We start from the raw sequence: 25,097 nt of genomic DNA on the forward strand, positions 1-25,097 counted from the left end.
AGGCATCTGTCTCCCTGACCTCTGAGTTTCTGAATACTGTCATTAAGTCTATTTTGTTGGTTTTCTTAGCTAAAGGGATTATTTCCTATTTCCTGTGTCATTTTTACCCTTTCGCATCCTCTTGCCCTAGACTGTAAGTCTCAGCTCAGGTATGTCTTGTCTCTTAAATACAGTCACGGTTTTAAACCCATTTTATTCTTGCTCCTACATACCAAGTTCCTACCATCTTTCAGCTATACTGTTTAGTCTCTGGTGTTTATGAAGGATCTGACAAACTCCAGAGAGTCCTCCAACCTATCTGACCAACAAAGTCACCAAGCATAATCTAACTCTGGCTCTCAGTCTCCAGAGGGCATCATATGTAATCTGTTATACCCACGAACATGCTTAGGGGCCTCATGGAAAGAAGGTCGAAGAATAAACACAACTCAAGTTTGAAGTTCTGCTTGCAAATTCACTTCTTCATTCTACCACCATTTGCTCTCCGCTCCTAAGGAGACAAAACAGTAGCAGTGTAGGGATCTTAGAAACTGCCAGAGACTGGCCCGTAGAGAGACAATGGTGATGGGAACGCATTTCTAGTTTAGGGTTTCCCCAGCAGCCTTTGTTGCTAGATAATTTCACTCACATACTTGTTTCGCATATCTGGTTGATCACTAGTTTTTTGAAATGTCATTAACACTTGCCAAATAGGATATAACTAGGCCCAGTGAAACAGATCCATCCTTCTTTAGTCCTTGTGGATGTCTTTTGCTGATTCGGCACAACTAGATATGTAGTCTCTATAGTCTATATCAGAAACCACTCCAAAAGCAAATCCCTATACTTACAGTGGGATTTGACACTATTGGATCATGCTACAGATGTTTATATTGCTTCTATTTTGACACATTTCTCTGCCTCATTCCCTTAAGCAGGTAAGTTGTTTTTCCTCTCTCTCTCTCTCTCTCTCTCTCTCTGTGTGTGTGTGTGTGTGTGTGTGTGTGTGGTTATCTCTGGGATTCCAGTTGCCTGTAGATAGCCATCGAGATGATGTCCTGTGTTTTTCTCAGTTTCTTCAGCATTTGCCGTACTCCACAGGTTTGTGAGGGGATAGGAATCACTGCAGCTGAGTGTAGGCAGCTGACATCATAAAGAAAGACTCACAGATACACCTCAGTGCCCGTTAGTGACCCATCCTGTGGCCATCTTGCTTCGAAGGAGGGATTTTTAATTTTGGGACATCAAATTTTGCTCACCTTTCACAAAGGTGAAAGGCTTTTTTTTTTTTCATGCAGTTGTCTTCCAAGCAAAAATTACTGATGTGTGTGACATTCCAAAGTCTGTGGCGAAGCCTCAGACAATGGTTTGCATCATATGTCATCACATTTAGGACGCATACATTTCATGAAGCGACTAGACTGAGACCAGAAGCAACACTATGTCACCACTGTGTATGGCAGAGAAGGCAACTGGAAGCCTGTTCCCTGGTGGCCGCTATGTTGGAGAAACCAGCAATGCGCTGTTAACATGTAAATGTCGCTTACCTTAGTAACATCAAGGCACATTTAATAATTATCGAGATTTCTCCATTAATTACATACCTTATGTTTGTTCAGACTTCTGACTGGGGAAGATGAAACAGAAAGGGACTAAAGCTGCATGGGGATGTTCTAGAGCCCCTGCAAAGAAAGCTGTGTACTGGTGGTCTTTTTCATGAATGGCTCAGTGCCATGGACTTGCTACAAAGATGCTTCTGTGCTTTCTATTAATGGTGAGGATAGAGCAGACCTTGGACTTGAAAATCTCCATTGTTGTAAATGATGTACTTGAGTTACAAGTGTCCAGAATGCCAGTTGTGTGTGTGTGTGTATGTGTGTGCGTGTGTGTGCATATGCACATATGCTTGTACATGCACTTGTAGGAATGGAATCAAGCATGTTAGGTAAGCATTATTATTATTGTTATTATTATTATTGGTACTTATTATTCAAGTTGTAGTCTTGTAGTTTTTGGTCATGCTTTTGGAGCTGAGAGGTCACCCAGCACCCAGCACTCAGCACCCAGCACCCAGCACCCAGCAGCCAGTGCAGCAGTGCAGTGTTTATGGCGGAAGCAGAGTGAGTACCTCTGCTCTCAGGGATCCCACTTAGGATCCGTGTAGAACGGGGACTCTAAAGCATTGAGGAAATCATGAGCTTTGTCCTTTGACTCTTCTTGGTCAGCACATGCTTTCTTATAATATCTCCTGCTACAACCCTATGGTGTTGGACACCATTTTGAGTTTTTTTCAAGGGGAAAAACTCAAAGAAACAAGTGGTGTCTAAGAGTGTACTTATGGGGTTGGCTGCAGGGCTTCACAGCTCAGACTCCAGCAGTCAGCCGTGTGGCCTTGGTCACATGACCTAACTTCTGCGCTTCTGTCACTTTTCTGTAAAATGCAGGTCATGACTAAGAATCAAATCTTTTAATAGATACAGAGTACTCAAATCTGTGTGAGGGGCACACCAAATGTCAGGTAATATGTGTAACCATCAAGAGAGCAAATGAGAATGAGCAATGATAGTAATTCTAGTCCTTTAACTGTGAGAGAAACCTTGGAATAATATTTTAAAAGCTATGGTCATGTTCACCTCTTCGGACCTGGGGTTTGGGACAGGTTCTAGGGCCTCTCAGGAAATAGCACCCTTAACTGCAGGAGGAATTGAAAGTGCATGGAGCAGTAGGACAGATTTGCAAAGAGTCCAGGTGCCACTGGAGATCGAAGTAACTTCTAGAAAACAGTTACTCCTCATCCTATGCTACAGGTAGATTCGCATGTGAGACTCTGAGGTATCCTAACAGTGGAGACAGGTCCCTTTGCAAATACTGTTTTCTAACCACCTCTCCTTTACATGTTTTGGGGAAGTACAAAGGCAGAAGTATAGCACAGATAGAAAAAAGGGAGGCAGTGCCCGGCAGAGCATTGGAGAGCAGCCCAGGACACTGGTGATCCGCAGCAGCCTGACTTTGGAAAGCTCTGTAGTGGCTACAATGTCCTGTGGCACTGAGGCAGCCCCAAGTGCATCCGGAAGTCTGTAGGGCTCCTGGTCCTCAGAACACAAACCCTGAACTTAAGAGAGTGGCCAATAGCACACTAGTAGGATCTGCACACCTGGCTCAACCACACTCAACAGTTCAAGGGAAAAGCATCTTCTATAAATTGCTAATGGTAGATCTGAACGCCTCTTAGAAAAAGACATATTTGAAAAAATTCACGAGCATAGTGAGTTAAAAAGCAAAACATTGGAGCTGAGGACCTGGAACAGACCATGAGCCTGCAACCTTGGCAATGTAGCTTGCTTGGCTACAAAGTGGGGATGATGATAGCACCAGCTCTCCTTACTCAGTATGCTTAGAAGATTAAATAAAAGCCAACATATAAACAGAAGCACATTGTGCCACCACAGGAGGAGGTATCATGGTTGAGTGGGTAGGAGTTTGGCTATGAGCTCAAGGTCGGGAGCTAGCAGCACACTTACCCTGACCTACCTAAGGACCCTCTCGTGTTATGTGGTTCTCTGTGAACACACTTGGAGGCATTCAAAAATAGTTATTTTTATTCCATTTATATGAGTGTTTCCTGCATATATATATATTTGTACCATGTAAATATCTGGAAAGCCAGGAGAGAGTATCATCCTGGGACCGCCATATGGGTCCTTGGAGTTCCAGATGTTTGACACACATGTGTGTACTGGGAATGCAATTTAGGGCTCTTGTAAGTACTCTGTACCCCTGAGTTCTCTCTCCATCCAATTAAGGCTCCTTTCAGAGTAATAATATTACCCCTTTGTAAGGTTGCTTTAAACGCTCAATGAAGCAGATTACATTATTATGTGGTATTCTTTCATTTAACCCAAACATGTATTTTCCAGATAGAGTAAGTAGGCTGCAAAGCTGAGCCGTGGCAGTTTACACAGCATACATGTCTCCTGGCTTTATCCATTCTGAAGCCAGAGGCAGTAGCTGCATAAAGATGTCCACTGTGAGATGAAATCAGTTAGCGGGGTCTTTTCCAGCTGAATACATAAAGTATGTCAGTGAGGGAGCTGCCTGATTGCTAGGAGGTCATAAGGAATTGGGTCGAAGGACAAGATGGTCCTTACGGAATGCGTTGCTTGTGAGCCCACACCTCTGAGACAACATAAGCACACAGAGGTTGTGGGAGCCAGGTGCCCTGCAGGTTCAGAGTAAATAGCCCGGGAGACATCCAAATGCCTCATACCCTCTGTTTGCAGACTGAGTAGGAATTTTCCAGAAGGTGCTGTTGGAATGATCTTCCTCCTGACTTCTTCCCGTGGAGTATACTCTGCCCTTTGGCTTTTTAGTAGAGGCATGCTGGGCTTTCCAAGTCACTGTGAATCTCTCGGGGTCTGTTGATCTCTTCTAGGCAGAAGTCAGTTTTCTTGGGCCTGTTCTGGTCAAACCTTCACTCTAAAGAGGTCTAAAAGTCACACAATCCAGTGCAGTAGCTATGAACCACACATGCCAAGTAACTAAGTCAACAAAATAAAATTGAAATTTGAGTCCACAGCTGTGCCAGCTCTACTTCAGGTCTCAGGAAAATCTTGTGGTTGGCAGCAACCACCTGGCCCACACAGAGGACATTTCCATCACTTCAGGATGCCCTGTTCCAGGGCATTGCTATAGAAGTATCCAGATCCCATCATTACACAAAGAGGATTGTGTGGGATACTTCCTTCTGGTCTCACCTCCACCAGTTGGGCCTACACACCAAGTGTTCACCTGCAGCTGCTCCTCAGCCCTTTGGGGCTCGTTGCTGGCCATGAGACCTCATGCAGTGACATCTCCATTCTTCTGTTACTTTCTAACCAACTTAAAATATGTAGGCCATTTTCCTGGTTGAAATCTATCCTATTAAACTTACTGAATATAATAAATCTAGCCAGGCATTGTAGCAAATGACTTTGATATTAGCAAACGCAGACAGACCTCTGTGAGTTCCAAGTTAGTCATGGCTGTGAAGAGAGATGCTACCTCAAAAACCAAGTAAACAAACAAAATAAGTAAAAGAAATCTGACATTTACTTCTTTGCCATCATGGGGCCCTCCTGGAACCTCAGATTGCTAATCTCTACCCTAAGCCTAAGCCTAACCTTAAGCCTAACCCTAACCCTAAGCCTAACCCTATGCCTAAGCCTAACCCTAACCCTAAGCCTAACCCTAACCCTAACCCTAAAGTGGCAGCCCTAAAGTATCATGAATTGAGAAGTAGGATGAAACCATATCTTTCATAATTCTTAGAACCATGCACAAGGAAAATCCAAAGCCTGTAAGGTCATACCAGGCTGATACCTAACTTTGGGGCCTGGCATTGTCCTCAAGAACCTCTGCATGTTTTCCACAGGAATGGCTCTCAAGAGTCTGGCAATAGCCATGACTCCTCAAGCATATCCACTGCCCTTGACCCCCAAGGGATTCTGTGAAGCAGCTACTACATTAACCTATGTTTTTAGATGCAAGAGAGTGCTGAACTACCCAGCTAAGAAAATATGAAGAAACTGTCTTCTTGCACAACCCAGGCTGCTCTGCATGGTTTTCATCTGTGAGCCTTGCCTCCACTCCTGTGTTGTGCACGGAGATTGCATGATGGCCTGAGGTTTACTACAAAATCAATGTATTGTGTTTGAGTGTCTTAGTAGATCAGATAGTGCTAATATCTTATGTAATGGGCTATGGTTGCAGAGGTTAGAAGGTTTGTAGGTGTTTTGATTTATGCTTACTACATCACCTAATTTTAGGAGAAAAATGCTTTTAGCCAAGGTTTTGTCACAATTTTCCAGAAGAACTTTCTTTTAAGGAATTCATACATATCAGGAAGCCATCCACATGCTCTCACATGTACACACCTGCTCATCCTGTCGAAGGAATTTAGAACTAATGTGGGAATGAGAGATGAAGGCTCTTCACATCATGATGGACCAGGAAACAGTAGCATGGGGAATGTGTGGGAGTGGGGGGTGGGGGGTGGGGGGTGGGGGAGTGGGGGGGAGACTAGTCACATCATCCAGGATCAGGAGGTAGACGTAAGAGAACTCTAGTCCTCTACCACCTCTCTTCTCTCTCCTTCTGTCCCATCTCATCCACTGAGGGAGTGTTACCTATGTTCTGGGTTGGTTTTCCCCTTCAGTTCATTATGCAAACTACAACAGCTGTGCTTGAATGTCCCATGTGATTCTGTTCAACTGTTTTAAACCAAGTCAGATCACTTCCCAGACCACTGAGTTCTCGCTGATAGACAGTGGTGGCCCTATAAGAACATTGAAGTTCAAGTTGGAAGTGAAAAATCCCAGTACAACCTCAGGACAACCTACTAAGTGGTAGACAACCTGTGTTGACCCAAATGGGTCTCTAAGTGAAACTGTCGAAATACAGTTCTTTTACTATCTATTCTAGTTTGTTTCTCTGTTGCTATGATAAAATACTGATTAAAAGCAACTTGGGGAAGAAAGGGTTTATTTCAGCTCATAACTCCCAAATCACAGTACATCTCTGAGAGAAGACAGGGCCGGAACTCATAGGAGGATCCTGGAGGCAGGAACTGAAGCAGGAGCAAGGAGAAATGTTGCTTACTAGCTTGCTTGGTTTGGTTTCTTACAACTCACCTGCCAGGGGTGGTACCACCTGCAGTGGGCTCCTATATCAATCATTACCTATGAAAATTCTCCCACAGACCAGCCTGATGGAGGTAATTATTCAACTGAAGATCCTTCATCCAAGGCCATTCTAGTTTGTGTCAAGTTGATGAACTGTCCATTTGTTTTGTGTTTGTTCAATAACCAAACACCAGGAGTCTTGTTTTGTTCTGATTTTAAAGGACATCAAAGTAAATATGGAATTACACTAATTTTTCATTTAACTCTTCTCATATAGGGAGGAGCAACAGAGGAGTAGTTTGTAGGAGCTTGACTGATATGACTTTTCCTCCCTTTCCTGCAGGGATTCTCACACTAAAGAAAGCAAACGAACTTCTGAGCACAGGCGTGCCAGGCAGTTTTCTGATCCGAGTCAGTGAAAAGATCAAGGGCTATGCCCTGTCCTACCTGTCTGAGGAAGGCTGCAAGCATTTCCTCATAGATGCATCTGCCAACTCTTACAGCTTCCTGGGTGTGGACCAGCTGCAGCACGCTACCCTGGCAGATTTGGTGGAATATCACAAGGTGAATCCATTTGGATGCTTAATTTGCATTAGGAATTATTGTCCTGTAGATATATAACAAGTAAAGGCTTGGCTAGGCATCAGAGCTCAAGGGTAAGCAATGGGATGGTGGTAGTACATAATTTCTGCTGGTAATGAGGAGTCTTAATTGTATTTCCTTTCTCATATCCTCCTGGCATACTCAGAGATATCCCATTGGAGCGGAGAATAATAGAGATGTATGCTCTGATCAGATCTGAGGATGGTTCTATGCTAGAACTTGGGCTCCAGTAGGACAGGGAAATTGGGTGGAGGAAAATCTCTTTTAATATTGTCATAAGCCAATCTAGGTGTGCATAAATCCAGGGTAGAGTAGTGATATCCCCAGAGGTAGCATGGACATCTACTGAACAGCTTCCTCATGACCCTGTGCTTTGATTGACAGGAGGAGCCCATAACCTCTCTGGGAAAGGAACTCCTGCTGTACCCCTGTGGTCAACAAGACAAGCCACCCGACTACCTGGAGCTCTTCCAGTGACATCTCTCATCCAAGATCAGCCGCTAGCCTCCAGCTGGGTTCTTCTCTGGACAGACAACCTCTGAGATGGATATTTGTGCGTGATGCCAAAACCTCTCTGTGACAGAGCCAACCGTGAACAGTGTCTGTGAGGTCTTCATTGAAACCTCTCTTCTGCATAAATGCTGGATTCAGTTTAAGGGGATATTACCTCTCTCTCATCCTCATTCTTAAAGGAAAAGGGGAAAGGTACCCACATCAGCGACATCCTAATATGAAGGATAGGACCTTGAAGGATATGATCATAAGGATGCATATAAGATAAAAGGACAAGGGTACACTGAAATCTTTTTAGCAATTAAGATGTTACTTTAAAAGAATAAGTGAACAATTTCATGATCTACACATTCCCTTTCTGTTATTCACTCAAAGGTCCCAGTATTATGAATTGTTAAGAATGCTAGAAAGATGTCCCCACCGGGGGATGAGATTATCTTCAAAAGACCACCCTTTCTGTGTCGGTTGGAGTGAGGATATAGAAGACAGAAGAGGAACACCCAAGTGTAAATTGAAAGACAAGTTTTAAGACTTGGGATGAGAGACTTAAGATATACCAAGAAACAAACACACAAAGGTTTTAGTGTGACAATAACCCTGAGTGTAATGGTTTAAATATGCTTGGCCCATCGGGAGTGGTATTATTAGGATGTGTGACCTTGTTGGGGTAGGTGTGGCTTTGTTGGAAGAAGTGTGTCACTGTGGGGGTGGGCTTTGAGACCCTTCTCCTAACTGCCTGATAGATTCAGTCTTCTTGTTCCCTTTGGAACAAGATGCAGAACTCTCAGCTCCTCCTTTGCCATACCTGTTTGGAAGGTGACATGGTCCTGCCTTGATGATAATGGACTGAACCTCTGAATATGTGAGCCAGCCCCAATTAAATGTTGTCCTTTATAAGAAGAGTTGCCTTGGTCATGGTGTCTCTTCACAACATTGGAAACCCTAACCAAGACACCTGAGTAATCTTAGAGTTTGCTTCTTCATTCTGCTCTGCCTCCCTTCCCTCTGTCTGAAAGTAAATATAGAAGATGCTGTGCACGGCCATGTAAGGACTTGTGTGTTCATGAGACCGGGAGAAGAACTGAATAAGTGAGTAGTTTGGATACCTCCTGAAGGTTGAAATGTGTCCCACACCAAAAATACATGAAGTCCTGACTCCCCCTGTACCTGAATATCAACTGATATAGAAATAGGGTCTTTGCAGAAAAGATAAGTAAGATAGGCCCCAAATCTAATGAGTTGTGTCTGTATAAGGGATAAAGATACAGAAAAAGACAAACAGAAGGATGAAGGTTAAAGGACCACAGAAATAGAGAGTAGCGTGATGTAGCTGTGAGCAGAGGATGGCGAGGATTATGGAAGGCAGCAGGACCCAGGGACAGATTCTCCCCAGGACTCTAGAAGAAAACATGGCTCTGTTCGTACTTGTTTGCACCTTTATTTAAGCCTTTTAGGCATTAGAAATGTGTGCTAAACCTATAAATCACTGAATATGTGGCAACCTTTTAAAGCAGCCCCAGGAAACTAGTGCAATAGTTTATGTAACCATGTATCCTGCATAAGTTTCACGGACTTGTTTCTTCCTCCTTAGTGTGCACCCTCAAGAGAAAATAGAAGTAGGATATGGGAAAAAGACCCTGAGTAATGCTGGCTACCCCTGGGACACAGATTTATTCAGCAAGTAATATCCTACCCTACATTATCTTTAAATCAAAATCTCCATCCATTCCTTGGACAGCATCAATGAGGCAAGGCTATGCTCTGGATGCTGAGCAGGGCATCTGTGAGTCACTCAATGTCCTTTTTCCTGGGAGGAAGTTACTTTGTCCATAGCTAAGCCTATCAGTGCTGGCTTTCTTTTTATTTTGCCTTTTGACTAAAGTAGATGACACTGCAGTCTGTCCTTTGTGTGACTTACTCGTTCCAAAGCACAATGTGCCAGCATAGAGGTTGACGTGCACTCTAGTGAGAAAAGTCTGACATTCAGATTACAGTCAACTGTTTCTTGAAATATTCCAATTGTATTGTTAAATTTATATGAGTCTCTGCCACTTCACTTTGTTGTAACTTCTCGGAGTCTCTGCTGTTCCCATTGCTCTCCACTTTTTCCTGAGTATGTTGAATAGGCACTTGACCTAACTATGTTAGTTATTTTCCTCATTGCAGTGACAAACATACCTGACAAAGGCAACTTAAGGAAGCAACGATTTATTTCGGTTCGTGGTGTGCAAGTGCGGTCCATCATGATGGGGAAGGCATGGTGGTAGGCCACTGAGGCAGCTGGTCACATAGAACCCAGATTTAGGAAGTCCAGAGAGATGACAGCACTCTCCTTTTTATTCAGTCTGCGATCCCAGCCCATGGGATAGTATTGCCCACATCCAGGACAGGGCTTCCCTCTTTGGCTAAATCTTTCTGGAAACACTTTTCACAAGCATATCCAGAGGTGTGTGTTTTCCTACAGTGAACCTAAATCCAATCAAATTGACAAGATGAAGCATCACACTATCTGTCTTAGTTTAGTTTCATTTCTGTGAAGAGACATCATGCCTATGGCAACTCTTATATGAACAGCATTTAACTGGGGCTGTCTCACAGGTACAGAGGTGCAGTCTGTTATCATCATCATGACAGCATGCAGGCAGACATGGTGCTGGATGTGTTGAAAGTCCTACCATCTTGATCTGCAGGCAGCAGAAGGGGACTGCACTCCACAGGAAGTCAGAGAGGAAGCTCTCCTTCCTTATTCGGCAGAGCCTGAGCATAGACACCCCAAAGCCCACCCTCAGAGTGACACACTTCCTCCATCAAGACCACATATCTTAATAGTGCCACTTCTCATAGGCCAAGCATAGTCAACCACCACACTATTCAATCCTCAGTTTTATTGCACAGGAATGGTCTTTTAACTGAGTGACCTCTATTTTTCCTCCAGCTCTGAAAGCACAAGGATCTGTGTTCTGTTACTCAGTGGAATAAGTTGAAAGTATCCTTAAATCACTGATAATTTTGAAAAAACATTTGAGATTCCAGAATCATCCTCTGCCTAAAATTGTATTGTAGGCAATAAGTATGGCTGTGTCCAAATGTATCTGTGTTTAGCGACTGAAAGAAGACGAAGAGGCAACTCAGTCCAGTTAACCTGATGTATTACCAAGAGGGTACACTGAGTTCTGTAGTGCTTTTATCTTACTGGTTATAAACATGCAGAGGAATAAACTGTCTAGTGCTTGGTGATACAATGGCCGGGAGCCATATTTGAAATTCTGAGGGTAGGAAAATGGTTTATAGAATTGAGAATTTCAACTAAATGGGCTGAGGAAAGCTGACTGCTCTCCCTCATTGTCCTCAGAGTTTCTGGCACTAGGTGTGGCCTGAGGTGGAGTCTAGCTCTAACCCTGATCTCCTCTTTCTGCTGTGTCAACAAGACCAGATTCCTGCCCTTCCTGCTCAAGCTTTCTTGGCCTGGGGCTTTTAGGCGGTTGTATAAGTTTCCAATCCCAGGACCTTGAACCCATGGACGCTTGTGTGTTGGGCTGGAGCCAAGTGTCGGTAACTGCCCACATTGATTCTTCTTTCCATCAGTAAGATTCTGGAAACTCCATGCTACAGTCATCTCAGACTTTTATGGCCATGGCAAGCTAGGCCAAGAAGTGTTAGCCAAATTGTATCTAGGCTAAGGAAGAACACAGGATCAATCAAGACCAAAAGGGACCAAAGAGACAGAGCATGAACAGCCTGTCCCACTCACACTTAAGGGCTTCTATAACCGGACTTCTCCTACGTGAGCTCAGGCCTTTAGTCCATTAGTCATTCATTCGTCTGTTCTAGTCTGCTTTCTATTGCTGTGGTAACACCATGACCAAAAGCAACTTGGGGGAGAAAAAGATTTACTTTGCTTACACTTCCAAATCATAATCAATTACTGAAAGAAGTCAAGGCAGGAACGGAAGCAGAGGACCGTAAGTAATGTTTTGTGGCCTAAATGTTTGCAATGTCTTCTGTATATAGACATCCCTTTCAGTACACTAGAATCTGGGCATATCTGTGGCCCTCACACATATGTAGTAGGTGGCTTTCACTTATTTTGAGTATAGGATACACAATAGATATTTATAGAATGGCATGTATATATCCTTGGAGCCTCCTTGCTTCAGGTTTTGTGGAGAACAAAGTAAATGATTTTATTTCAAGATGCAGTAAGTGCACATTTCTTAGAAAGCAGCTTTTCCCCCTTTTAATTGGAGCTTTTCCCTAACTACATCTTTAATATTTTTGTTTAAATTGTTTGTTCCTGTTCTTTAGGGATACCTCTAAGCCATGCTCTGAGTTTTCTTATCTTCTATTTTCACAATCTTCCCATTGCGACCATCTCTCCTTTGTGCCGTGTATTAGGAGAGAGCAGCTCATCTCTGACCGCGTGGATGGGGAGATTGGATTTCCTGCCATGTTAATTCTACGCTCTACTGTGACACTCTACAGTCACTCTTCAAGTTTGTCTGCAGGATGGAGAATAACTTGCTTCTCTATGCAGAGGCTTACCTCTGTTGCTGAAGATTAAAAACTATCAAGGGGCTTACGGGATGAAATGTCTTTTCCCTTCACATACGATAAAAATGTATTATTGGACAGTTAAGTAGACTGACACAGAGAAGGAAAGCCCAGCAGGCTTGGGGCTGTGTCCTGACTATGTCATCAATGAGCCATGTGCAATCATGGAAACATTTTGTTAAACCTGATTGAACTCTTCCTTCTAAAATGAGTTACTGAAGTCACCTGAGCTCTAAAGATTAGAAAAGAGTTAAGTGCCCAACACAGCAAAAGCCCTCATAAAGTAAGACCACTCTCTGTGAGAGTTTCTTTATTAACTTGGCTTCTGTAACCAATGGGCCATGCGTCGTAATGGCCACTTTCCTGGAGTTTGAGGAAATATTTTAAGGGGACAAGGGAAAGTGCTGAGGATACAATAATGATCTATACAGAATACCAACTACTTGACCTAAGGAGAGGTGGATCATTTGGCATGGGTTTGAAATGGCATAAGAAGGGAGGGATATTTTCCTAGTGATTTTGACAACCCCAAGGTAGCCATCTTTTACTCCCAAATTGGGAGTTGTCAATTGACCAAGTGGCATAGAAATTCCTAGTCAGCCCCCCAACTTAACGTCTCCTTTTTGAGGGGGGAGGGAACTTATGAATTTGGAACATGTTCACCTGTCTCCCTGCTAGTTCAGGTGGGGCTAAGATACCACGTATGCTAATGGAGTGCATTTGGCCCATTGCACAAATCCATCTACATCAGCTGTGCATTTTCCTCTATTGAAAGGTTGCTCCACTTCAAAACTTCTCACCAAGTCAAAATCCTAGTAACATTTCCACCTTAGCACTGTACCACAATGGCCAAGCAGCTGTACTGCAACAGCCTTCTCCCTGAGGGTCTTTCTGAAATGGTGGGACAGAGTGCTATACAAGCTTCTCACCCACACTACTCTGGCTTTTCCTGATAGCCCTGACACACACACACACACACACACACACACACACATAGTGGTTGTCATCTGTTATATGGCTCTGTTTGAGACTAATTGCAGGGGAGATATCTATCTATCTATCTATCTATCTATCTATCTATCTATCTATAAAACTTCAGGTATGGTTTAAATTTAATTTGGGTGATCTTCTATGCCTTGTCTTTATTTAAAAATTTAAATGCATTTCAAATGGCCTCTGAGGTCCCAGTGGACAAGAAGGTTGTTATAGGTTTGGGGTTGGAGGCTGAGAGTGGGGGTAGACCTGGAAGCTGCAAGGACTGAGAACTGAGGTAGAGGGAGCTATCAGCAGCACGGTGCTTACCTCAATCTCAAGTATGGCTGAAGAATAAGGAATAAATGCAGTACTCCTAAACACCCATACCAGATTCATAGACAGTCCGTTAGTTCTAGCAGAGTGCTTCCGCACTTCTGGCCCTTGATCAATGTTGGGGGACAGTGGAGCATGACCTAGCTTCTCTGCAACGGTGTCCTGCCCTTTCATATGCTGTGACATTCCCCATAGACTCCCTTCCTATTCTCTCCTCCATGGTCTCTGTCCTCTTTCATACTAGAATTCTTGGCCGATAAGACCCAGGGGGTCCTGAGTTGACTTCTGCAGAGGGCACCCCCGAAGGCTGAGTAAACAGTGAAGACATTTGGAAAGGTATCTTTGTGGACAGAAAATAACTTTATTCTCTGTGTTGGGAAAAATCTAACTCCCCCCAATCAACTGGCACAGAACTCATAACTTTTTGGCAACCACAGCACAGCCTGCGTCTTGCCAGGAGAAACAGCTTTGAATGATATAATACGCAGCTAGCCAGAACACAAGCATGGGGAGCTCAGGCATCAATATTCACAGGAGCAAAACACACCTGCCCTCCTAAGAAACTGCCCAAGGTCGTTCTCTCATCAGCCAGCTCTCAGGAACTCTCTCTCTCTAAGCACGGGGCTCCCTCCTGATCTGATCTGAGGCCGTCTTTAAACCTCTTGAGATCCTGATTAAGAGCCGGATCCTGAGGCTTCAGTCTCCAACACAGTCCCAGCCCAGTTCATAATTACATGGCAGCTGTGGAGATGCAGGTGGCTGCGATGCGCAGCTCTTCCTCGCTTGCTGCGTCAGTGAGTTTCACTCCTGTGTGTCTTATGTGGGGCTAGAGAAAAGAAAAACGGGCCAAGAAAACAAAAGAGCTCTGCAGTCTGGGCTTGCTGGATTCAGATTCCTTCCTTTGGGACCACAGCATCTGGAGCTTGTCCCAGGATGAATGATAACATGGAGTCCTGGAGTCAGTTTCTGGGCCGATCACTGAACATTTCTTGGCCTCACTTGTCAGCACCTGGAAAACGGAAGCCACGTTCTTTCTCACCTTGGAGGTTATTCTGAATGTAAGAGTGTTTGCCCAGCTGCCCATCAGCCCTAGATGACTGGAATTGAAGTTGGGAGCTATGTATTATATTTTATGCTACTGCTACATGTTTTCTTATTAACAAACATCTCAGAATAACAAAACAAAGGACAAAAGTTCATGGTGGTTTCATAATCTCAAATGGATGGCCCACACTTGGGCCCCCGACGTTTAGGGTATACTGAGAAACTCAACACTGTCCAAAGGCAGTGTGAAGACATATCCCAAGTGCTGGCCAGGCCCTAAATACTGTATCTGCACTGACTCATCTAACTCGGAAACAATTGTAGGCTACAGACAAGATTGTACTCGGCACCATAAAGGAAGAAACGGGGATATGTAGAGACATGGAGTGACTCATTTCAAACCATGCAAGCTGCAGATGGTGTCTCTATGCAGAAGCCATAACAGTTACTGAAGGGGCTTAAAAAGAGAGGATTGGGGGTTTAGAGAAATGTGGCACGGCGGTGTGGGGGAAGGGGGTACCCAGGCAGGACCTTGTCCAGGCACCTCTTTCCCCTGAGGGACCACACACACACAGGCATGGTATAGAATAGAGTTTATTCAGGGTAGAGGTTGAAAGTTAGTGGTATAGTGAAAGTAGAGAAAGGCAGAGAGAGAGAGAGAGAGAGAGAGAGAGAGAGAGAGAGAGTGAGTAATGGTGGCTGGCCACTAGTAGCTGGCAAGTAGCCCCTTTTATAGTGGGCCAGATCTATGGGGTGGGGCATACCTGGCTATTGCCAGGTAGGTGTGGGGTGGAGCTTAGACAGAATACCAACAGTTACCACATGGGCCCAAGCCCTGGTGTGATTAGATAAAAAAAATAGAGAGGTTTTGTTTTCCCCTTAAATAAAGAGTTAAAATTCTGGGAGCTACTTACTGAGTGTGGATGAAGGTAAGGTGTCCACGCTTATGGACGCACTAGCTGGGTCTGTGTGTGCTGGAAGGCGGAAGACTGCAGAGATCCAGCACAAGGGTGTGAGATGTATTGCTTGGAATCAATGTATTGCTTGGCAACCAATAGGTTGCCAATGTTTAACAAAAGGCTAGAGTGGGGAGGTGGCTCAAAGGTGAGAGGGCTGCTCTGTCACGGTAACTGCCAGTTCCTGTAGCACAAACGCTCTGATTTTGAAGATTCACTCTGTCATCAATGAAGGAGTGGGAAAGAGCTGCTAACAGCTCTCACACAACAGAATCAATAGTAGCACCTGATTGGGGCCTCAAGTAGATTAATCTCTTTTCTAGGTGCTCTCATACCCAGCTGTAACCCAGTCACCTGAGAATATGAGCCAGAAGGAACACTGAGTTTCAGTACATCTTGGGCTACAAATGAGAGATCCCATTGTCTCAAGAAACAACCAAAAAATCGTATTGCTCAGGCAACAGATAGGGACAAGGAATAGAGTAAATATTCATGAACTTAGAAGGGGCCTTTGATAAACTGGGCATTTGGCAGTGTCCTTTCTTTGCAGGAGGAAATATACCTGAGTTCTTCAATGCAATTTCACTTCTGTTTTCCTTTGATGTCTAAGTTTGAATTTCAGCCCCTGATTGAGGAGGAGTGAGGCCTCTCAGACCTTCATTTCCATAAGGTTGGGGTTACATTTCCCTACAAGTGGACCCTAAGTGAAGAAGTGAAGAAAGCTGGGAAGAGCCCAGAGGACCAGGACTAGATCTTCCTCCTCCGAAGTCCTGACTGCCCTGCTGTCTACTCCCATCAAATTATGAAAGTCGGGAACATATGAATGCATGAAGTATCGATTCCCAAAGTATGAATGTATTAGTGACGTCGGAGACTCCTTAGGGAGGGGGCTCATTCAGGATCCCATTCACTGACGTCCATGCTTTGAACAGATGAACCTTCAGGGGGACATTTCGAATTGGAGCTGCACATGCAACTAAGCTAAGCTTTAAACCAGGGGGAGGTGGGGAGTGTTTAATACATTCTTTACTCTCTTATGGGTTTTATTGCTGGGAAGAGACACCATGACCAAGGCAGCTCTTCTAAGTACAATATTTCATTGGGGCTGGTGTACAGTTTCAGAGGTTCAGTCCATAATCATCATGGCGGGAAGCCATGGTGCTGGAGGAGCCAAGAGTTCTACATCTCGATCCAAAGGAGCCAGGATGAAGTGTCTTCTGTAGGCAGCCAGCAGAAGGGTCTCATTCCATACTGAGCAGAAACTGAGCATAGGAAACCTCAAAGCCCACCTCCTCAATGACATACTTCCTCCATCCAACAAGGCCATAAATACTCCAACAGGTTGACACCTACTCCAACAGGTTGACACCTACTCCAACAGGTTGACACCTGCTCCAACAGGTTCACACCTAGTCCAACAGGTTCACACCTACTCCAACAGGTTCACACCTACTCCAACAATGCCATAAATACTCCAACAGGTTCACACCTACTCCAACAGGTTCACACCTACTCCAACAAGTTAATACCTCTTAATCATGCCACCCTCTGTGGGTCAAGTGTTCAAACCCATGAGTCTATGTGGGCCGAACCTATTCAAACCACCACTGTTACCCCCAGTGACATTTTTTTTTAAAGATTTGTTTATTTTATTTACGAGTACATTGTAGCTGTCTTCAGATACACAAGAAATAGGGTAGCAGATTCCATAATGGGTGGTTGTGAGCCACCATGTGGGTGCTGGGGATTTGAACTCAGGACCTGTGGAAGTGCAGTCAGTGCTCAGAGCTCCCTCAGTAGCTTTAAATTAGATTTCTTTTCAAATCATCACATAAAGTAGTACGCTTCCTTCTGCGTTCCCACCATGTGTGCACACATTGGGTGTCTTGCTCCACTGCTGTCCACTGGAGTTTTGAGACACAGATCCTTCGCGGTGCCTGGAGCATGCAGTTCCAGCCAGAGCAGCTTCGTTCCAGTCTTTGCTCTCCATTTTCACAGTTTCGGGGCTAGAGGGGACGTGAGCTCACTCTATCCACCAAGCGTTCTTCCTAGTTCCCTGAGCAACTGTTAAAATCAATTCATGGCCAGCTGTGCTTGTACACAGCCACAACCAAGGCACTTGAGAGTCTGAGGCAGAAGAAGCACTGTGAGTTTCAGCCCATCCTGGCTCCGGGAGACCTTGTCTGAAGAAACACACAAGTCTTACTCAGCATCATGGGCGTCTGTAACACGGAGGGCCCATATCAAATGCTGACTGCCGTGGAGTCATCCAGGGCCCCCAACACCAAGAGACATCCTGACCCGCTTGATTTGTTTGATGCCATCACTTCTCCTGAGATAGCAATGCCCCTGACTCTGTGACAGCGTGAGTCAGTCACAAGTCCATCAGGACCACTATTGGGAAATGACAGCCACAGGCCCTGAAACCTCTAAAATCACCAGAGCATGTGACTGTAAAGGGGTTTCAGAAATCATTTTTTTTCAATGCCATCTAAGTAAAATTAGCATAAATGAAATGCCAGATTTTTCATTCTGTCCTAGAGGTTCTCAGCCAGGGGTCATGCTCCTGTTCCTTTAGTATTCGACAGTGATTGAGACATTCTGGGTGTCAAAAGCCGAATGGGAGGCACCCTGACATTTGGCATGTAGAGGGACTGCAGGGATTTTGCATGGTACTTTTCCTTCCCCCACTAAGTGATCAAGCTCCAAAATTCAACAGTGCCAGCACCAGGAAGTCCTGATCTATGCACAAAAGTATTTCCCCAAACTCAAGACACACAATCCTATTATGGGAAGAAATCAAATTCACAAATTTTATTAGCTGTGCAATGCCACCTTTCATTCATGTCTTGTGTTTTAATTAAATTTTATAAACTACCAGTACAAATCAATACAATGCTTTTTTTTTTTTTTTAAACACACAGCTTGAGTGTTCTTGAAGCATTTAAACAATGAATTCACTGTGGGCAAACAGAAGGCACAGAGACAGGAGAGGTAATCAGCTCATGCATCTGGTGCTGGCTAATAAATAAATAATTTGCATATGGATGTAGAAACCACTCAATGTTAACCATATTTTTTTTTTTTTTTAAAAAAAAAGAATTTGGAGTTGTAAGAAAATGTTTCAGAAGCATCTTGGCAATCAGGTAACATTGCTTATTTTAAAAATAAGTTGCTTCCTCATAGCCAGGAGTGAATGGAAATGTAGCAAAATCTTCCATCTCGCTGGATTAATGGATTGGTCTTTCAAAATATAATTATATATATATATATATATTCTGCATTTTCTTCTTATGCAAACCAGAGACCAAGAAGAGCACCCTGTTTTGAAAAGTGATTGGTTCATAACTTTGGTTTATTCAAACAGGTAAGAAAGTGGTCCCCATTTCTCCAGAGGAGAAACTATATTCTCTTGTAAATATACCAAGGTCTTCTTAGTGTCCTTTTTTTCATGAAGAGGAAAGTGTCTTTTTCTTTCTCCAGTGTTTGATTGTTCCTCTTTGGAAAGTCTTAGATAGTTTTTGGATACCTTTCTCTCTGCAGCCCCACACTAGCCTTAGCATGGTCTGAGACTAGTAAGTCCTTCGGTCAGTTCTCATGCTTACAATGGAGGTTCCTGTCCCACACCTCTGCATGTCTCTTCTTGCCAGCTGTGGTGGTACACACCTGTAATCTCAGCACTCAGGCTTCGGAGGCAGGAGGATCACAATTTCAAGTTTATCTCGGGCTCTGTGTCAAGACTGTCTCAAGTAAACAAATCAACAAAAACAACAAAAAATAAAATAAAATCTTAAAAGAAATCATAATATACTCTAATAGGCTCCTACTAAGGCTTGTAAATGGGTAATTAAATAAGTATAATACGCAGAAGCAAAAAAAGTGCATTTTTAGAATAAAGATGACTAAACAATAATGGGAAAGAGGGTTTTTTTTGTTGGTTTTGTTTTTTGTGTTTTTATTTTTGCTCTTTTTGGTTAATACTGGGGAAATGACAGTTTCGACGGATTGTTTCCAGGTCCCTTTGCTTTGCTCACTGTCTCCTGGAGGATGCTAATGTCAGAGATCTCCACAGATTCTCTCTTTCTTCTGAGACTTTGGTAGTCCTGGTAGTACCAAAGCCCTCTGATGTAACAAATCCTAAGACGAGAAACCAGTGTGTTTGCATCCCATTCCAGTAAATGTTCTAGAAAACTGGTCAGCAGTTGTATCTCAGTGAGCAGGAACCAGAGAGATCATTTTGCTGTAAACACAGTCAGGGTCACCACACACAGAGCCAACAGAATCCTGAGAGTCTCCATTCCTCTCTTACTCATCAGTCAGATACTTTGTTGCCCTTTGTGGAAGTTTATACCTTGTTGCATTTATTTCTTTAGTAACTGACAAAGGCAAACATTTTAAATGTCTCTGCTCCCCTGTGCCTAGGAGATCATGTCTTTTTACCGCTTGCTTTCTGCTTCTGTTTGCGAAGGTGAGCCTCTATTTCATGCCGGAAGACAAGCATCCCCAGCTGTCCGTGGGACGCTTCATTCATAGCTTTTGACTGCATGCACATCTTATACTGCTCAGGGGTCAGTTCATCCATACAGTGCTTTTCATGCCAAAGGTGGAAAAGTCCCCGTACAGGTGTGCGTACCACTATAAGGTTGCTATGGAGATATTTCCGGTACAGGTGCACATCTTCACCGCCCCAGCCTTTGATGTCCAGGTCAAAGCCACCTGTGGGGACAGAGCATGCTATTGAATTGGGTGGCATGCACTCAGCAACTAGGGACATTTCATCAAGAGGCATTGTGGGAGTGGCTGGGAAGGTAGCTCAATTGGTAAAATGCTTTGTGGTGTAAGCGAGAGAAACTGAATTCAATGACCCAAAGCACACATTAAAATCTTCTTTTTAAAGCCAAGAGTGGATCCCTGAATATGTACTTTGAATTCCAGCACCGGGAAGGTAGGGACAGGAGGATGACAGGAGCTTGCCCGGCCACCCAACCGGCTTGATGAGTTCCAGGCGGTTGGGAGACTCTGTCCCAAAGTTAAAAATGTGGGTGGGTAGGAGGGGGGACACCCTCATAGAATCAGGGGGAGAGGGAATGGGATAGGTTACAGCAGTCCCGAACACTCATGTGTACCCTCCCCACAGACTCATTTTAAATGGTGCTTCTCCACCAGTCCCGAAGCTTTCTCCCCTGAAAGCTCCTGTCTCACTGGATACTGACCTCCTTTCCAAGCCAACCCCTGGTTGCCCTTGCCTCACACTGGGGAGGTAACATGCCCTTAGATTTGCTTTCCTTTCTGCTTAGCCAAGGTCTCATGTGGTTTGGGGCCACACTGGCCACAAATTCACTGTGTAGCCAAGGCTGCCTTCATTTCCCAAGTGCTTGGATTACAGGTGTTTACCACCATGCCAGAAGCTGGTTTTTTATTTATTTATTTATTTATTTATTTATTTATTTATTTATTTATTTTTTGCCCTTAACCAAAAGCCTATCAGTTCCCAGGTAGAGCCAAAGAAGAACCAGCCCTTCGCTTATTTGTTCTGCGTTTACCTGGGTGCTTCACCCAGCCAGCTCTTATGAGAAATAGCCAGGGCAAGACTGCACCCTGCCCCAGACATTTTTATGTAGCCTCTTTATCCCTGCCTGCATACTCCAGCCATACTGCTCTGATCAGGACCAATTCAAACCAGAAAAATTCAGAACCAGAAATGCCAACCGACCCACCCCAAGCTGTGTCCAGGAGTGACTCGAGTCAGGCAGCCTGCATTTGGATGACTTCCCAGCATGGTTGGTAGTTGTCAAGTTTTAGAATGTCTTTTTTTTTTTTTTTTTCCTGAGTCAGGGTCTTGCTGTAGAGCCCAGGACGGCCTTGAATTTGCATTTCTATGGCCTCCACAGGGACTAGAAGAATGAGCCTACAAGACAATGCCTGCCTGAACTTTGGGGTATTTAAATCCTTAAAAGAAGTAGATGTCATAACCAAACAAGCTAAAATCTAGTAAAGGGTTTGGCTTGCTGACCTAAATTTATTATTGTTTTCGGCATCCTGCTTTAAATCCAGGGTCACAAGGAAGAGACAGGCAAATAAGGACATGATTGCAAAGAATAGGGGACTCTGAAGTGCTGGGGTCATGGTGGTGGCCCCCTGAGGCCTTCCCAGGTCACTGTGCTCCTCTCCTTGCAGGTATAGGGACATCTATCCTCAGAGTACCCAATGTAATAGGAATCCAAATTTGAAAAACATAGGAGTTGTCACCCCATTAAATCATCTTACTCTGTACAGGGCAAGGAAACAATAGCTTCTTGAAATAGAAATTATTTTTTAAAAATGAGTATTATTTCAGGGAATCTGACACGCATATCAGCACTTAGGAATATTTCCCAGAGAGATGTCAAAGGACACCTGCTGTCTCTACAAAGCAGCTGCCACTCCAGACTGGTGCCGTGCTGTGCTGTTCTGCCGCCTCCTAGGGGACACAAATCTAAACTGTTTCATATTTATTTTCATCTTAATATGGTTATTTCTATGGAGTCCCAACGTGTCTCTGCATTCCACAGAACAAAACAAACCCGGGCATGACTCCTGTTGACTTGACTTCAAAATGGGAAGCTTCAGGCCCAGGCTTGGGGGAGGTGTTTGGAAGAGAGAAGGGTGTGGCATCTGAGAGGCCTGCAGAGGAGTCTCCCATCACTTCCCATACAGAAGGGCTTCCCTGGCCCCTCAGAGCCCAAGTCAAGGTTTTGGACCCATTTCTTCCTGCCCTAGGCATGAATAATCCAGCCTATATCTCACCTTCCATTTCTGTGATGTCCACGGAGACCCCTTTGCCTCTAAAGCACTTTGGCCTGTTCTGCTGAAACCCATGAGCCTTTCCTTTCTGAGTTTTGGACTCCTGTAGGCAGGCTCATATGTATTTGAAGATGGATTCATGTAAGCTTCTATATGAATACACAAGTAGTGTGTGTGTCTGTGTACATTTTCATGTGTATGTGTATATACATGCCTGTGATATGTGTATATGCTTGTATATGTCTATATGCATGCATGTCTGAATATATAAGTGTGTGCATGTATCTATGTGAACAAATGTGTGCATATGTGTGTCTGTGTATGTGTGGCATTGAGAACATTTGTCTACACACGTGCACATCTCTGTGTTTATGCAGATCTGTATGTCTGTATGTGTGGACATGTTCACACGGGAGTGTTCATCTTGACAGCAAGTGTATGCTCAGAGCTTACAGTGACACGTGGGCTTTCAATAAGGGTCATCAGAGTAAAACATGGGTCCCCCTGTATGTGCTTTTCTCGGATCGCCCTCCTTTTCCTTGTCACATGGCTGGAGGCTCAGTGTCCCTCTTAGTGTAGTGTGCTCCACAGCAAGAAGCCACAGAGGTGGAGGAACCACCAAACTTGCCTGAATGCTGTCATTGTACCTGGTACACCTGAGAGCGGTTGGTGTATACGACAGGGTCCCAGTGCTGCCTCCTATGACCTGGGAGCAGCACTGTTTGTGGAAATGGCAGCACCTTTACTAGGAGAACTTGTAGGATTCATTCAAGGTCTGTGGGACAGTGGCCTCCAGGTGGCAGTAGACACGAAGAAGTTTTATCTCACCTATGTTGATGAAGTCTGACCGATACTGACAAGTCATCCCAAATCCAAAGTCCCTCCAAAATCCTGTTTCCTTCTTTATGACCTGCAAGGAAAAAAAACCTGTCAGGGAGAGTACATAAAAGCGGTATTCACACACTTAGATGAGCAGAGCTCTATACTGCCAAAAACAAGGCAAGATGGGAGTGTGTGTGTGTGTGTGTGTGTGTGTGTGTGTGTGTGTATGTGTGTGTGTGTGTGTGTGTGTGTGTGTGTGCATGCGCGCGTGTGCACATGCCAAATGGATTTACAATGAGCTGAGTCCAAAGAGGGGCCCTGTGATTTTTGGCACCTCTGGCTAGGTTGTTTCTAGGGTGTAGGCATGACAACGCACACTCTCTCACACACAACAGAAAACAACCTCAGAAAGAAAGTTTTTCAGTAGAGCCATGGAAAAGCCACCCACATCTGGCCTGGCCCCAGTGCCAGGGAGAAGTGAGGTCAGGTCCGTCACACAGGCCTGGGCACAGAGCCAGCAAAGGGCTCAGGAAGTTGAGAAGAGGCCCTGGGAACAGCTTGGAATTCATAGGCCAACAGCAGAGAAAGAGAAGAAATATCCAAGAGAGATTGCAGTTGTTCCAGGCCCTGGTCCCTGCTACCTCTGGCTGGCAGAGGAGAGGGTAGGACTAAAGGATGAAACTGCTCCAGAAAGCTCATGCTGGAAGTGCCAGCCTACAGTGACTGAAAAACAAAAACAAAAACAAAAACAAAAAACCAAAAAAACAGCAATATAACTCTGCTAGGTTTCTTCCTTTGGAGAAAATTCTCAGCAAATTTGCTGAAGCTAAAATACATAAACAATAATAGAGATGTCCATATGCACACACATACACACACACACACACACACACACACACACACACACGTACTTATATATACCCAGACCCACATACACATGCACAAACACAGGCACACATACATTTGTCAAAAGTAATTCTGAGAATGGCATTGAAATCCTTATAAGTACTTTCCCCCATCATCCTGGTAGTTCCCATAGGTGCTAAGAAGGCAGGGAATCCCCTGCCTCAGACAAGGGAGACAGAGGCCTTGGGAGGGTCTGTAGTACTATATCAGGTTCTGTTTGTTGTTCATTTGTAACAGCTCATGACAGGAGGGGCACTCTTGGCCCAGCTCCACTACTGGCCACTGTTTTTTTTTTTAATTCTTTTTTATTGATTCTTTGTGAGTTTCATATCATGCACCAGAGTCCCCGACCCTTTGTATCTGTATCTGCCCTCTATCCACTGCCCTAGCAATGCCCACCCCCCGACACACACACAAAAGAAAATAAAAAAACAAAAATAGACAAAACAAGGCATAGAAAACATCTTGTCGTGGAAATGGTAGCGAGGCCCACAGCATAGCCTGTAGCTCACACAGTTTTACTTGTAAATGTATATTGCCTGGTGTGAGGCCAACCGTCAATACTGCACCCTCACCGGACTCCTCTTGGTTATCGGGTTGTCGCCCTGTGCCATGGAGATCCTGCGGCTCTGGATCTGTAGGACTTGCCCTTTCACATGCTCGAGCACATGAGGTAGATTTTGGGGTGGACCATGTCAAAGCCCTGGATGTGGGCCTTGGTGGTAGCTGAGATGGCCGTCCCACCAGCATTCCTATACCTGCACCACCGTGTAAGCTCTCCAGCACTGGCTTGGAAAGCTCACCCAAAGCTGCAGCCCCCAGAGGGCAGGGTCGTCTCTCCTACTCTTATGCCCTTGGGGCCAGGTTACCAGTACCCAAGCCATCAGAGCCGACTCTATTGTGCTAGCCCAGTCAAGGTGCTGGGCCTGCTCTCCTGAGTGGTATAGCTCCAGAGGGGAAGGGCCAGCTCTCC

At 44.5% G+C, this 25,097-nt stretch overlaps 2 protein-coding genes across 7 annotated transcripts in view; one reads left to right on the top strand and one right to left on the bottom strand.

Annotated features, from left to right (window-relative positions):
- Sh2d4a (SH2 domain containing 4A) overlaps positions 1-13,969 on the top strand; it is a 78,470-nt gene extending 64,501 nt beyond the window's left edge. For both annotated transcript variants that reach the window (XM_052161846.1, XM_052161847.1), the window contains exons 8-9: positions 6,982-7,202; positions 7,626-13,969. In XM_052161846.1, the coding sequence (XP_052017806.1) occupies positions 6,982-7,202; positions 7,626-7,718 (314 nt within the window). In that variant the 3' untranslated portion in view covers positions 7,719-13,969. The remainder of the gene's footprint in view (positions 1-6,981; positions 7,203-7,625) is intronic.
- Positions 13,970-14,769: 800 nt separating this feature from the next.
- The window catches only part of Csgalnact1 (chondroitin sulfate N-acetylgalactosaminyltransferase 1), a 360,316-nt gene continuing 349,988 nt past the window's right edge, over positions 14,770-25,097 (bottom strand). For all 5 annotated transcript variants that reach the window (XM_052161840.1, XM_052161844.1, XM_052161845.1 and 2 more), the window contains 2 exons: positions 23,225-23,306; positions 14,770-20,329 (listed from right to left, as the gene is read on the bottom strand). In XM_052161840.1, coding sequence (XP_052017800.1) covers positions 20,040-20,329; positions 23,225-23,306 — 372 coding nt within the window. In that variant the 3' untranslated portion in view covers positions 14,770-20,039. The remainder of the gene's footprint in view (positions 20,330-23,224; positions 23,307-25,097) is intronic.

Source organism: Apodemus sylvaticus, chromosome 18, assembly GCF_947179515.1.
Source record: "Apodemus sylvaticus chromosome 18, mApoSyl1.1, whole genome shotgun sequence".
NCBI lineage: Eukaryota > Metazoa > Chordata > Mammalia > Rodentia > Muridae > Apodemus > Apodemus sylvaticus.